The 15879-nt window shown below is 49.8% G+C and overlaps 1 protein-coding gene across 1 annotated transcript in view; it reads right to left on the bottom strand.

Annotated features, from left to right (window-relative positions):
* Positions 1–15879, bottom strand: part of VWF (von Willebrand factor) — a 133899-nt gene that overhangs the window by 7864 nt on the left and 110156 nt on the right. The window contains exons 41-47 of the mRNA XM_059403765.1: positions 14902–15006; positions 13373–13578; positions 10971–11120; positions 6166–6276; positions 5046–5226; positions 4134–4174; positions 3513–3629 (exon numbers count right to left, since the gene is read on the bottom strand). Of these exons, the coding sequence (XP_059259748.1) occupies positions 3513–3629; positions 4134–4174; positions 5046–5226; positions 6166–6276; positions 10971–11120; positions 13373–13578; positions 14902–15006 (911 nt within the window). The remainder of the gene's footprint in view (positions 1–3512; positions 3630–4133; positions 4175–5045; positions 5227–6165; positions 6277–10970; positions 11121–13372; positions 13579–14901; positions 15007–15879) is intronic.

Genomic DNA, 15879 nt, shown 5'->3' with positions numbered 1-15879 from the left:
AGGGCAGGATTTTGTGGGAGCGTGGATTTGGGTGCTTTTCTTTTCAGTGAGTGTTAGAAGAAGAGACTAGGAAACAGGCTCTGCTCCGCAGGCCCAAGGAGAGGAAAATGGAAAAATCTTTACAGGAAAAGTGAGTGGGCAGGGGACAAAGGGAGGAGGGGACCGCTAAGTGAAGGGACAGGGTCATGGGTGTTATGCCCCAATAATGGGTCCGTGATTAAAGGAGCGAGACTGATATAAAGCGAAGGTCAAGCAAAGCTTTATTTCGCGCCAAGCGTCAATAATCTAACCAAATGTTAGGGGCCGCACCTCTTAAAAGAGAGGGCGACCCTTCTCTGTTTCACAGACCAGCTTTTAAGGGCAAAGGCCATGCATTGGGGCCTGCCCACGCACAGGTGGCCAATGAGATTTTAACACACACAGGAAACTCCACAGTGATGCTAGATGACCAATTGAGTTACAATTTACCCTAGTAGACATTTGAACCAACCTATTACACCTTGATTAGGATTGGCGCCAAAAAGGCTTCCAAAGGGCGGGGGCCCATACTCCTCGGTAGCTAGGGAGACAGTATGCATGCCCCCCACTGATCGGATGTCTCCACCTGGCCTGACCCACCCTTGTATCTGGGCTTTGTTACCTGGAGCTGGTTTCCAGGACTTGTTTGTTTGTTGTTGTTGTTTTTAATTTTATTTATTTATCGGACAGACATATCACAAGTAGGCAGAGAGGCAGGCAGAGAGAGGAGGAAGCAGGCTCCCTGCTGAGCAGAGAGCCCGATGCAGGGGCTCGATCACAGGACCCTGAGATCATGACCAGAGCCAAAGGCAGAGGCTTTAACCCGCTGAGCCACCCAGGCGCCCCCCAGGACTTGTTTTTAAGTGAATCCCCTGGGGGAAGGGGAGCAGCGACAGTTTAAGGGTTAAACAACAAGGTTTTTGTTTAACCTCAATGAAAGCCTCTTGCTAAAATATAAAATAGGTCCTTACAATGGGGACAAAACCCACACTCCAGAAAAGCAGAGGGCACAATGAAGCCAAAAATAGAGGAAAGGCGGAGTTATGATAGGAAAAACAGCAGGAAGTAAAGGAAGAGAGGGTAGAAGGTAATAGGAGAGGGCCAATGATTTTGGAGTTGGGAACAAGGGAGAAAGAAAGGGGGGGAGGGGCACCTGGCAGGAGCCACTTACAGGAGTAAACAAAGAAAACATTCCCTCCGCAGGTCCCCTGCCTTAGAGGGCCAGAATGCAGCTGCACCAGGTAACAGGGCTTGTCTGGCCCTGAGAGGCTTCCCAGTCACTCCTGGCACCACGATGTGCTCCTTATGCAGACATACGCATGCGCACATGCACCCATACGTAGAGTAAGGCACTGCTGAATGGGCTTTCCCCCTAACATCCAATCAGGAGCAGCCACTTCCTCTGCCTGCCAGCCAAGTTCCTAGCAGCGTGAGCTCACTTCTGTAGGGCTGAGCAGCCAGTCAGTCCTGCCCCTGACCAGTCATTCCCCGAACACTGTCCTGCCTGTGTCTCATGGCCCTTTCCAGAAATTGCATTAGCTGCTCAAAGCCTTCCAGTCTTGCTTCCCTCTGCTGTCCTCTTCTCTTACTTCCAGCTGCCAGTGCAGCCCCCATTCCCCTTCCTGGAAAGTCCTCTATATTCAACTCTCTACTCAATGTCAGCTCGTGGTCAGGTCCCTCCAGGTGCCTTCTCGCATTCTATGTCGGAGACCTCTCTTCCTCATGCCTTCCTTGAGAGTTCACCAGTCAGGCTTCATGTCTACTACCCACCAGCACAAATCACCTTCTACAGACTCCTTTTAGATACGTATAAGCACAGTCTCCACTGGGAGGAAATGAAGGACTCACATGGTGATGACAACACTTCAGTCTGGTGTAGGCAGTTCAAGCCGACCTACCTAAACTTAATTCACCACAGCGCCTCACTTGCAGGAGACCTCTCTCACCTTCACAGCAGAGACCAGTTAAGGATGCTGAACTGAGGCAGCATCCTTGGGGGATGGGGACGACTGAGGCAGTTTTCAGCAAAAGTTGAGCAATAATAACATGAAAGGGAGACGGATCTAGCAGTTCTCAAGAGGAAGGAAGTGAGGACACTGCTATGGGGGAATATCAGAATTTTGGAGGGAAGGAGGAAGAGTTAAAAAAAAAAAAAAAAAGGCGGAGGCGTGGATTTAAAAAACTGCTGAAACCTAGTGCTAGCCTGGATTGATTCTAAAGCTGGGTTTCTGTGGATGCAGAGGAGCGGACTGTGCCACCTTCTGGCCAATAGAGGGCGCTGTTAGAGAGTTAGCCGCTTGCCCTCTAGAACGTGCTCCTTGGTGGGGACTTCTTGCTTCACTGACTGTATTTCAGTGGACGTCCAAGGTGTAAGGTCTGTCGCAAACTCCACACAGCATTATTTAATTCCCTATTCAAGCTGATATGTATTCTAGGGGAGCTGTTATGTGTACATACACCACCCAAAATCCTAGAGCAACAACTGGGATTTTTTTTTTAAAAGCATGTGTTTAGTTGGCTTCGTTCTGATTGAGCAGGAATGTTCTCTTGGAATCATTCTGTCAGAAATAGCTGTGTCTCCTATAGACCCATTCACTCCGCAGATATTTTATTACGTCCCTTCTTTGAGCATGAGTCTGAGCCAAGTGCCTTGAAGCACACAGATGTGGAATGCTCCATATAAAGGACCCGCTCAAGTGTTCTTTGTCCCTGTCCTCCTGAAGTCCCCCTCTGGCTGGCTCTGCTCCTACTCACATGAAGGACTCCTCCCAGACGCCGCCCCACAGCCTGCCTGCTCCCTGACGAAGCTGAGAGGGAAAGCCCTCCGTTGGCACCGAATGGAAGAGCTATTACTGTATTCTGTGCCTCTGGCTGACAAGAGGCTCATCCGTCCAATTGTGTTTTCCAAAAAAAAGCAGGAGCCCCCAACACAGACGGCACGTTGAGGAGGAAGTGTCAGTCCAGCTCTGGAGGTGGGGCTGAGTCATCATTAAAGCAGTGAAATGCCGGTTTTTATCTACACAACTAGAATGATGATTCCACTTCTCTGAATCCACCCTCAGAGCGAACAGAGTCATTGTGACATTGTGACCTGGCGGAAACAGGGTGAAAGGTTTTAAACCACCTCAGTGCCCAGTGAGGAAAGTATAAGCTGAGGTACATCGGTTCCAAGAAAGAGTGTGTAGAATTTTGCACACAGTGAGTGTCTGATCAATATTCATTAACTAATTAATTTTTACTGTTTTCAAAGAATGGTAGTGATGCTCCTTAAAATGTTGTGTGAAAAGAAGTGTACATATGGTTCCCCAGGCCTTGCAAATATTATCTTTTTTCTTTAAATTTACAAAACAAGACTCTCCATTATACTTGTGAAATATTGCCCACAATCAGAAAATAGCAAAACCTTTATTCACAGACCCAGTGAGGTCCCAGTGCTTGGGTCCCCCAAGTTTCTGGGTCGCCAGGGACTCTGGGTCCCTGACAAACCCTCTTACCGGGGAGCAGGGCTTACAGGTGGTCTTCCTGCACTCCAGCTTGAATCCGGAGATGAACCCCACCTGGACTGTGCAGTGGCAAGTCGTGCACACATCAACCATCAGACTTTTCCCGGGCTGAAACCAGAGGCACCAGCGTCAGACTGCCCAGGCTAACCCCCCAACCCTCCCACTCACCTCAGCCATCTGCCTTAGGAAAGGGGGCCCCATGGCCCACAGCCAAGATGAGTCATCACCCTCGTACTTCTCCTGTGTCCAGTAGGCTGCTCCTTCCCTGCCCTCCCACCTCAAGGATAGGAATAGTAAGCCAGAGCTTTTATGCCCAAAAGGGAGGCTGAACAGTGGGAGAGGGGGATAGATTGAAATGTATGTCATGCCATCAGAGGCCTTCTCTACACTCAGAAGAGCTGCTTGTGAGCCTGAGTGGGGGCTGGAAGGTGAGGCCCTAGAGAGTTAGCAAGATGGGGGGAGCCTGGGCACCAAGATGCTGGGAGGCAGTGGAAAGTGGAGGATAGGGCTCCCTGCTTCCTTTCATTTACGCTTCAGAATGACTGAGCTGCCTACCCTTCCCACAGTACCCCCATGCCTCCCCCACAACTCACCCTGGAAAAGAAGGCTTACCCCAATGATGGTGCCATTGAGCATGCAGGCTTCCAGGGGCTCTGGGAGGAGAGAAAAGTGCAGAGCTGATCCCCTCGGGGTTTTCTCCTCTCAGTCTGGGCCCCTCTCCTACATCTGCAGTCCGTTGCGCTGGGGGGTCCTAGTGCCAGAGCCACAGTGGCCTTGCTCCCCGCCAGGCCTACGAAGGAAGGGCAGGCGGCCTCTCCTACCACCCAGCCCACAGTGAGAAGATCCTTTTCCTTCAAGTCCTCAAGGGGACAGCCCTTTTTTTTTTTTTTTAAAGATTTTATTTATTTATTTGACAGAGAGAGATCACAAGTAGGCAGAGAGGCAGGCAGAGAGGCAGGCAGAGAGAGAGAGAGAGAGAGAGGAGGAGGAAGCAGGCTCCCTGCTGAGCAGAGAGCCTGATGCGGGACTCGATCCCAGAACCCTGAGATCATGACCTGAGATCATGACCTGAGCCAAAGGCAGCGGCTTAACCCACTGAGCCACCCAGGCGCCCCAGGACAGCCCTTTTTAAACGGTACACACTTAAGGAGTGAGTGAGAGGGCACTTTGGCTTCTGAAAGAAGGAAATTCTACTCTGGAAACTTAAAGTCCCAAAGGATTCAGAGCAGGTGGTGAAGAGAGTCACTATTTTGTTTGTTTGTTGGCAGGGTTGGGGTGGGAAGTTGGAGCAGCTTTTCCCAGCAGAGGCATTACAATGAATGACTGAGAAGTCTGGAGTAAGCGAGTCCACCACTCCCTAACTCACATGAGCAAACGGAGGTCCCATGGTAGAAAGCCACCACTGAGCACAGTGATGACCTTCAGGAAACCGTAATATTTTTCTCCTCTTATTTGCTTTCCCACAAAAGTATTAGGAATGGATAGGAGGACTTTGATCCTCCCCACCTCCCTGAGTTGTCTTACCGCAGCGACAGGTGGGACAACACTCTGAGGTCTTACAGCTCAGCTGGAAACCCACGGGGCAGGTGGGGACTTCCAGCTGGGGGCAGGAGACATTCCTCTGTTGCACAAAGACCTCTTCCTTCACGCGGACACACTCGTTGATGAGACAGGGGTTGTCAGGGGAGGCCCAGTGAGAGCCAACCTGCAGGAAGAGCCCCAGAGTTGAGCAAGGCTGAGGCCAAGAGTCCGAGAGGGGTGTGCTCTTCTCTCGGGGAGCTGATCTGGGATCTGGGGATGAGCTCCAGCTTAATGCCTAAGTCCCACCCACAGGGTAAGGCCCACAGAGGGAACGAGTGGGGCACATCCCAAGTCCTTCACTGAGTCTGGGTCAAAGTCTCCCTGGCCAAGAGCCTCACTCAGGACTATGCCTTCTATGGACAGAGTCTTCACCACCTTAGGGAAGCCTGGGACACTACCCACCCCAACACTGGGCACTGGCAGTGAGCTGAGCTCAGAGGCTCTAGGGTACTCCGATTGAGAAGCGGCAGCAAGGACGGACACAGAAGGGATGGGGAAGGAACTCCACGCATTTCCCAGCCAGGTGCTACTTTCCACTTACTCCTACAGGCAAATAGCGAGAGACTAGGGATGTTGGCACCTGGCCCCCACAGCCCAGCAATCTGTCCCCTGGGCTTCCAGGTCTGTGGATGAGTGGCCCGGCCAACTGCAGAACAGTACTCAGAGCCTGTGGAGTTTTGGGGCGGTGGTGGGCCTACCACAGATGCAGGATGGTGAGGGTGTCCCACACTGAGCACTCAGGGAAAGCAGACCTCAGATTCAAAGGTAAATAGGAGGACACAAATCCCCCAGGAGTTCACAGAACTCTTAGGGAAGGAACTGGGCCTCTCCTCACATCAACCAAATGGGAAGTCGGAGGCAATCTCAACTGTTCCTATCAAGGGCATAGTCATCCCAAAGAACATCTTGCTCAAACCACAGCCAGATACAACTCTCTGTGGGAAGACCGAAAGGTTGCAGGGGGTGGGGGGTAAAATCAAAGTCAGCAGCGGACCACAGGGTGGCCAACCAAGCTGGTTAGGTCAACATCCTCCTTCCTCCCCAGCCCGGGCCCCAGACCTACATTCTTCCACTGAGATAGGGAGTCCCCGCGCCGTGAACCAATGACCACCTCACAGGCAGAAGGCAGACACTTTCCACAGCACTCGCCTTCATGGATGACGTAAGTGAAGCCCTGGAAAAATGCACAGAACAGAGATTAGGACAACCCTAGGTCTCCTCACTGACTAAGGAAAATCAGTCAGGATGCCTGGGCTCTAGTCTCCGTCCTCACAGGGATAACGATTATACAAGATGAACACCTTGACCTCTCACCAACATACAGAGTTTCCCCTGGTCATTGCTTGATATGACCTAGTGGTTTATGGACACAGTAAGATAAGAAAGTACACAGATTGATCTTTTCCAGAAAGTGTGTTGGGGAGACCACGGTCCTGCAAGTAGGCCCACCCATCTTGCTTCTTGGAGGTCCTCCATCTGGCCAAAGCTTTAGGGACTTGGACTGAAATCCTCCACGGAAACTATGAAGCAATATGCAAAGAATGAGTGAAACATTGCTATGTGTGTTTGTCCCAGGAGCCCTGGAAAGCCCTGGAGCCCTTGGTCCCAGGACCAAGCTTCATCTTGGAGCTCTGTCCTTGAGAGAGAAGGAATGACTGCAAGCCTGCTCTGCTGCAGAAGCACACTCATGAGCAAGGCCGAGTGAGGAGATGCGCACAACACTGAAACCTCTCCCTCGGGGAAGACAAGCACTCCAGAGACCCTGCTCAACCTCATACCATCTGCATGGGACCTACTCACATCCCCACCTGCGTCACGACAGTGCCCACTGAGCTGTCCCCAGTCTTCTATCAGCTGAGAGTCTAATCATTTATTGTGTATCTATGACGTACTAGGTACTTTGGAGGAGCCAACAAATGAGGATGGTACAATCTAGGCACCCTTCACTACAAGCGGAATCCACAAAGTGCCATTAATGAAAGCCTCAGGGGAGCACAGAAGAGAGTCATTAATGCCTTCTGGGACCTAGAGTCACTCTTGTGTGCCTCTCTCAGAGTGCTGAGTCACCTGGATTTGCATAATCTTCCTGTTTGCTGCTGCCCCATCCCACTCCCACTATCACAGGCAAACATGTTGTCCATATGTTGGCTAACTCCAGACCAGAAGCCTTGTTCTCAAAACCCCACCAACTTCTCGCGCTCAGGTACTCCTAGGCATGCCACCAAATTTCTTGGTCGCCATCTTTCTAAGATTCCCTCCAAGCCTCCAATAGTCCCATCTTCTTGCTGTGTATTCCCAGGGTTCATCCTACATGTCACCTCTCCTTCTTTTCCCATATTTCTCCAAATCCTCTAGCTTACAACTGTTCAAAATCTATATCTCACACCTTCTCTTTACTCTTCTCCACCCTGTTTTCATTCGTTCCCCAGTTAAGAATGGAACTAAGTAGAGACGCCTGGGTGGCACAGTTGGTTGAGCATCCGACTCTTGGCTCAGGTCATGATCTTGGGGTGGTGGGCTCGAGCCCCACATCAGGCTCCAGGCTCCATACTCAGTGGAGAGTCTGCTTGGAATTCTCCCTTCTTCTCCCTCTGCCCCTCCCACTCCTGCTCTCTCCCTCTCAAATAAATAAATCTTTACCAAAAAATAAAAATAAAAAAGAAAGAGAAAAGGAAAGAGAAAGAAAGACAGACAGACAGGAAGGAAGCAAAGGGAAGAGAAGAATGGAACTAAGTCTAACTATTATTCCCCTAGCTAAGACAGATGCTCCTGATAAAAAATCCCTAATGCCTTTAGCAGCACAATTGCCATAGCTGACATGGAGGTGGGAGGCATGGAGATCTGGTCCCTTGTCCTTGTCCCATGGCTTCTTCAGACCAGCGCTTGCAATGCTTGCTGGTGTTGCCAGTATACTGGTCTATCAGAATGGGCCCTGGGCCAGGAGTCAGGACACTCCCATGACCACTAGCTTCCAGTGAACTGTAGAACTTATGGGCAACTTCATGACCTGTGCTAGTCCTCTGCTTCTTATCTAGCCAGTGGGAAGAGTAGCCTTGCCTCTTCTTCCTTCTGGAAGAGAATCATGAGGATAAATAAAATACAATGCCTAATATTCAATCCCTCAGAATGGTTCCTAAGTTTCCATGAGTTAGTCTGATTCTGGAGTCTAAGGGTAGGGAATCGGCAGTCAGAAGCCTTCAAAGAAAAGCTCTTCCAAGATTTATACAAAGGAGTGGGAATTCCTCTTGCTGTCCACATGGAAGCAAGGCCATATGCCCATAGGCACCCCCTGCTACAAATTCTATGGGGAGCCTGAAATGCCCCTTGGTAGGTTTATATTTTTCTGACATGAAGAGCTGAGAACTATGGAGGTGGTCAGGGAAAGCCTATTTCTGCAGACTGTGTCTTCAGAAAAGAACAATCAGGGGCGCCTGGGTGGCTCAGTGGGTTGGGGCCTCTGCCTCTGGCTCGGGTCGTGGTCCTGGACTCCTGGGATCGAGCTCCACGTGGAGCTCTCTGCTTGGCAGGGAGCCTGCTTCCCTGTCCCCCCCCCCCCCCGCCCCGCCTTCCCCCCCGCCCACCTTTGATCTCTGCCTGTCAGATGGGTGAATAAAATCTTTTTTTTTTTTTTTTAATTTTTTTAAAAAAAGAAAAGAACAATCAGAGGGTGACAGTAATGGTATTCTTTGTGGGTAAGGCTGTCCTTTGTTTGCTTGGTGTCACAACCTAGACAGCAAATGAATTCAGGCAAGTGAGCTCAAATACCTCTAGAGTTGGACCCGAGCTGATGCTACCCTCCTGGAAGAATGAAGTCTGAGGCCCTCTCAGTTCACCGAATGCCCCACCTCACCTCAACACATTGCACGGCCTCCCACATCCCCTCAGCTTGAACTAAACCACGAGGCCGAGGCCGCCTTCTCCCTGGAAGGTGTGAGCATTCAGTCTCTAAGACAGGCTTGTCTCTCAGACAATTCCCTCGAGCAATCGTACAGTCAAGAGATCAGGACACGGGACGGGTGCAGAGGTCCCTCCCCTGACCTCTGCACCCGTCTTCTTTGTGAAACTGCCTCCAGCACCGCAGCCTTCCGATAGCCAGGCTTATACCACGTGACCTGCACCCTCCCTAACAGCTGACCAGGCCAGAGTGGGGACTGGACAGAGGACCCAATCCACAGACTGAGCTGAGCGCATCAGTTTTCTTCCTGAGAAGTTACTCTGTAGAACACAAAGACCGAATAAGTCAGTTTAGACAGGGATGAACCCTGGATCTGCAAAGCCATGTTGAATTGAAGCCAGATTCAATAAAGTCACATGCAAAGGAAATTTACGAGAAAGCAAAACTTCCAGAGGCAGTCGGCCTGCAGGGAGGAGCTGGAACAGATGGGCAGAGAGAAGCAGAGACAGGGGCTCACGGGACGAATGAAGAGAAAGGCTGTATGACCACGGCACCCACTCATATCTCTTGTATTTCATTTCTGAAAGCTTCCTTGTGTTTTCCATAAATCCCCTTTTCATTTTAGCTAGCTTTACTGGAGTCTGTTCTTTGCAGTCAAAACTCCCTACTGATAGCAAAATACATTGAGGGCTGGGGTGCCTGGGTGGCTCAGTTGGTTGAATGTCCGATGGTTGATTTTGGCTCCAGTCATGATCGCAGGGTCGTGAGATGGAGCCCCGTGTCAGGCTCCGTGCTCAGCATGGAGTCAGCCTGAGATTCTCCCCCACTCTCTCTCTCTGATTGCCCCTCCTCCGCCTTACACTTTCTCTCTTGAATAAATAAAATCTTTAAGTTATTTATATACATGTATGCACTGGGTGCTGGTTTTATAGAAATGGCCTGTAAGAGCACTCTCTTGCTTGATGGCAAGTTATTTCCATCACCTTCCATGGCCTATGGGAAGGGATGGAGACTGAGAGGTTTCCCAAACTCAGTGTCCCCAGGGGACACACCTGGATACCACATCACCCTCTCCTAAGGGCGCCTCGCAATTGCATCCCTCCTCAGTACCAGCAAGGCAGGTGGAGAGCAGACGAGCTGAGCAGACTCTCCAACTTTGGGATTTGCTCTCAGGCCCTCCCTTCCACCATCAAAGCCCCCACTTCCAAGCCAGCATCAAGGGCATTAGCTCCACTGCTGTTACGAAGACAAGCACAAGACGTATGCCCTTGTCTGTCCCAGCTACTCTCCTCTTACCATCCTCATCTCCTGATAACACTGTCAGAATAGTAATAATACCACCAGAATTTGAACCACAATTCTTCCTGCACATCATTGCTCCCTTGTGTCTAGGGTGTCGTCAGTCTGAAATGAGCAAGAATAGAGTGCCCCAGAGCACACAGCAGTCTTAGGGGTCAGGCCACCGCTGGAAGAATTAAAAACTGAATTGGGGCAGCAGGGACCATGTTTCCTGTCCCACAAATTAGACATGCAGTCTGTAAAAATTACCCATCTGTGTAGATATGCTGTAGGACATTGAAACTGGGGGTACTTCAGAACAATCAGACTGTGCGTCTGTTGTAGGGGCAGGCTGAGGTGATGTCTGAGGGGAAAGACATGGGAAAATATCAGGTCCTCCTCTGTAGGCATTAAATCCAATTTCTGCTCAAACCAATTCCACAGCGCTCTCAACTCAAGACCATACAACAGAGACATGGCCATTAGCCGAGGATGGACTCACAGAAGGATGGCATAGCAATCCGTTCCTCCTGCCTTCTTTCACTCATCCCCAGCCCCAGCCCCCTCCTTCCCCTCACCTCTGACCAGGAACCAGAAGTTACTAAAGGGGATTTCTTGCTCCTTCTTGGGACACCACCCCCCAACTTCCTGCCCTGACGGCTCTAGGCAGTGCCCAGGTCCTCTCCGCCCCTTACCGACCGACAGTTGTCCTCACAGGGCTTCTGGGAGCACTGGGCCACGCGCAGGCCCATCACAGAGTCCTCCAAGTCGGTGCAGGTGCACACGTCACAGCCCTCCTCCCAGAACTGGCCCACAGGGTAGACGGTACCTCGGTGGACGCACACCTGCAGACACAAGGTTGCCATGAGCGAACTCATTCTGTCCATTTCAGCAAGAGATCAGGAAGCACATCCTATGTGTGGGAAGCTGCTGCAGGTGCTGAGAACACAGCAGTATGTAAAACCGACATGCTCTCCACTCACCTGGAGGGATATTTATGGAGGAGGTTTTGCCCTCTGCCCTTTCCCGCCCACCAGCCCTCGAGAGCCATCGAGGGTGTATGCTAGTGGCCTCTAGTGAGTCTGTGTTGGACCACAGGCTCAGAAATAACTCACGTGGCTGCCTCAATCCAGTTTCATCGCTGCCTTAATTGCATTTAACTCCCTCCTATGTCGCACAGAAAACTGTTCCCTAATCCTCACCCACTGAAGTCCTTGGACTTAGCCCCCATCCACACACAGCCCTCTGTCCTATTAGGAGTAGGCTGAAGGTGAGGGCTGGGCTATGAAGAGGTGCTCCCTTGACGCCCGCAGATGACAAGGAGCAGGACAAGGAAAGAAGCTGGGGCACAGAGAATGGAATATGCTTGGGCGACAAGGGATCCTACTTGGAAGAACTACAGGCTACAAAAGGGATAGGGGAAATGAAGTTACAAAGGTTGATTGAGATTAGAATATGTAAAGCCAGGCTGAACATAATACTCGGACTTTATTCTGTAGGAATGAGGCACTGTTTGATTAGGACCCTAAATGACAGTTTTGACATAATCCCAAATCTGCCCTCAGAAGCTATGAACAAGTAGAGACCCTCACTCACACACACCATAGCAGTACAAGTATTCATAAGTCGTTACACTTTACCGGCTCGGTCTTCCAGCTGCTGCATAATGAAGTTGAATCAGACCCCTGGTTCTTCTATTAAGAACCTGCTAGAAAATGTTAACCACCCAGAATCTCACTTCCAGGAACCTACCTCAAAAGACACATTGCCCCAGATATAAAATGACAGGTGTACGAGGCTCTCTGTTACAATGTTATCAGTAATTATGCTACTATGACATGGTATGTTTCATGCAACAAAATAGTAAATCAAAAAGGAAGCAAAAGCAAGCCCTAAAAATGGAAACAAACTGAAATATCTGATTAACTGGATAGCAAAGCTGTGGCAAGATCCCACAAGGAAAATAATTATTTCAAATAACTTTTAAAAAGCGAAGATTTTGACCATATATCCCTAATGGGTTCTATTCCTAGGCAAAAAAACTGCAAAGAAATCATCAACCTCTTTCAGTTGTCTTAAATTGTTAGCAACAGTATTGGCATTGTTATTTTTGAGACTCTTCTAGGCATTTTATAGTATGAAGCAAATAACTAATGATGTCAATTATGTTAGGAAACCAGTATCTGCAACTTAGAAGAGAAGTGGTATGAGTATAAATCAAAGAAGTTAACTAAAACCTTATAATTGGATTTGAATCTGAAATATCACTATGAATGCATGAGTTTTATCCTCTTTAGAAATACATTTCCAAGCTCTATTCACCAAAAAGGTCTGGAGGCAATGACAGCCCATAAGCAGCAAGTATCCAGGGAGGGAGAACCACGGCTTCTCCCTGGCATTCATTCTCAGGCTCACCGTCAATAATCCAGCAGCTGCAAGAGGGCCCAGGTCTTCCTGCAGCAGTTGTGGCTCGTGATAGCTCATCTTGGTGCATCTCTCCCCCAAAAGACCACTACTTGCATTTACTAGTGGTACTGTCTTTTGTTTATGATATTCGATTTATAAACAGTAATCTTCTATATACTACTGAGATCATAGGTCATCTGCTCTTACATTTCTCCCATAACACCTAACATAGCACCAGCTCTGCTAGAACATAGTTGTTGCTCAATGAATATTGGATGGATAGATGGATGGATGGACAGATGGATGGATAGATGGATGGAAGAAAGGATAGGTGGATAGATGGACGGTGGCCTAGATGAGTTGATAGCAATTAATAAATGAATAAACTATTAACTAATAATTCATGCAATTATATTAGTTCCTTAGCTAACCTACAAAATAAGCTTTGTAATGGTAGGGGCCATGGGTTATAGGTTGCTTTAACCTTAGCACCTAGCCATGCTGAGAACATGGTAGGTTCTCTCTAAATACCTCCTGAGATAATTAAATGTCCATTCAGGCTGTGATGGAATGCTGACTGCTCGCCACCATTAAAGCCCTCAGTTTGGGCAGAAGGGGATGGTTGGGTAGGCAGAGTTTGTGAGGACCCAATGTTTGGCCATCTTCCCAGCCAGAACGAAGCAGCCCCTACCTTGTCAGGGAAGCAGGTGGTCGTGGTGCAGCCACAGTCGTTGGTGACGGCCGAGGTCAGGTACCCCAGCGGGCAGCTCACGGTGGAGTTGACACAGCTGCAGGCGCACTCGTACTCATCACAGCACTGGGTCTTCCGAAGGGTCGGTGTCCGGTGCGGGGGGCAGGAGGGCGGGGACTCCCTTCTGCACTCGTCCTTCCTGCAGGCTGAGGGGCAGAATGAGGTAACGTCCCCGTCCTGCCACACTGGACGGTACGCTCAGCCGGGGTTCATAAGTATTCAGCCTGGACATAAGATCCCAGGAAACTCCAGACCCCAGACTGTAAAATCCGAAATGTCCATGAGCCTGGCTTGGGGGCTGTGGGATTTTCAATCATACCAAAAAGTAGTCTACAGGAGAAATAAGAACATTAATCAAAAGGAGAAATGTGAAGCTAGGAATTCTAATGGAGGAGAAGTGAAGGCCACTTGGGTCTCCGCTCTTAAAGGAGGGTCCTTCCAGCTATAGAATCTCAGAGACAGCAGACATAGAATCTCTAAGACCCAGACAGGCCTGGGCACACCATGCGTTCTCACAGGCTAGTAGCTTCTGTGATTCTAGCCCTGGCTCAGTACCTAGAATGATGCCCTGTAGTTTTAGATCTTCCAACAATGTTGAACAAAGAATGCTAGCAACCATGTCAAACCCACAGTGTCAGGGCGCCCGGGTGGCTCAGTGGGTTAAAGCCTCTGTTTTTGGCTCAGGTCATGATCCCAGGGTCCCGGAATCGAGCCCCGTGTCGGGCTCTCTGCTCAGCAGGGAGTCTGCTTCCTCCTCTCTCTCTCTCTGCCTGCCTCTCTGCCTACTTGTGATCTCTGTCTGTCAAATAAATAAATAAAATCTTAAAAAAACAAACAAACAAACCCACAGCATCTTTTTATAAATGTCCATCCCCTCCCTGTGTCCTTTGCCTCTGTCCAGGTCTCACATCTAGGAGCTCAAGTGAGACTCCAGACCAACAGGACAGGAACCCCACTCGACATCAAGTGGGTATTCTCAAAGGAGACACATGGCATTGTGTTCCTTGCCATGTCTTGCTTTAGCCCCACCTTATGCTCACATGACACAAGTTGATGACCCAGTAGGTACACAAAAGGCATATGGCTTGGCATGACTGTTTCTTCAAAGGGGGAGAAAACTGACAGATTTGCTTGGGAATAAGATCTAGTGATGAGGACAACCCAAAGGTTAGGCCTCCCTCAATGGTGTGTGGGAGGATGGGAGTAAGTTCAGGTTGGGCCTGGATGCTTCTCCATCTCAGGTCCGACGGTCTCTCAACACAGCTCCAGAGGGAGGTGTGTACAGCTATGTCCATGCCTGGTAGGCTGCAGCAGCATGTGGCTTGGAAAGTTCAATTCAGGTGCGATCTGACCTCCTCTGATCCAGGTGTGCCCAAAGCCCAGATTTCAATGAACTAGAATACAGGACACCTTCCCCAGGCCAGAAGACAGCGGCCATGCCACACCCTCCTCATCCACAGAGGCCTTACCGCAGGTGAAGTTGGGCCTGCACTCTCCAGGATTGGTCAGGGTCATCTGGAGGCCACCTTCACAGGGAGGAACTAGGGGCAGGTCACAGCTCAGCAGGTCGCACACTGAGACCGGGAAAGAGAGACACCCACTCAGAGGTCAGCAAGGCCACTATTGCCTGTGGCACCCTACATTCCAGACCTCCACTGTTAGGTGCATGATGGTGATGGGATGGAGCTGGAGGTGGAGGAGAGAAGGGGAGAGGTGACATGGAGGTAGACGGACAGATAGATCCAAGTCATGTGATAAGCCCATGTTGATCACTCTCCACACGGCTGGGACTTCCAGATGTCAGCCATGTCACCTGAACCTTCTGGGTCTCAGTCTCATCTTCTGCATGGTGAGGAAGGCTACCTTCTAGGACCAGTTCCCAGATGTCATGAAATAATGGAGACGGAGTGTCTAGCCCATCATAGAAGCTTAATCACATCTTCAAAATGAGGGCTTGAACTAAAGGCTTCCCCAGTTCCCTCCACCGTTAACATTCTGAGCCCTATTTTCCACAAGTTTATCTCAAGCCATATCTCCCTCCACGCAAGCTTTCTCTTTGGGACTTATAAATTTCATCAGCATAAATAAATTTCTCAGATGAGTTCATTCTTTTTTAGACCCCCCGACGGTCCCTCGATCTATTTGCTCTCCCTCAAAGATCGGCGTGGTTGCAAATTTGATGCCCCTGTGCTCTATGTCCTCATCGTCCAATTAATAAGCACGCTGGACAGGACAGCGGCGGGGCCCTGGAGAGTTCCTGTCATGTTAACCATGATTCCATCAGCTCTGGATTCATCTCATTATACTGTTTGTTCAGCCCATTACTCACCGTGGAGTTTGCAAGCCTCTAATGAAACCCTTTGACGAGTCACTGGCTGAAATCAAGGTGCCCTGTGTGTGCCCTTCTCTAGAGCTTTTACCCTCAGGATTTTATTGAAAAGGCATAC

Source organism: Mustela nigripes, chromosome 6 (assembly GCF_022355385.1).
Source record: "Mustela nigripes isolate SB6536 chromosome 6, MUSNIG.SB6536, whole genome shotgun sequence".
Taxonomy (NCBI): Eukaryota; Metazoa; Chordata; class Mammalia; order Carnivora; family Mustelidae; genus Mustela; species Mustela nigripes.
This window is presented reverse-complemented; position numbering and strand designations above follow the sequence as displayed.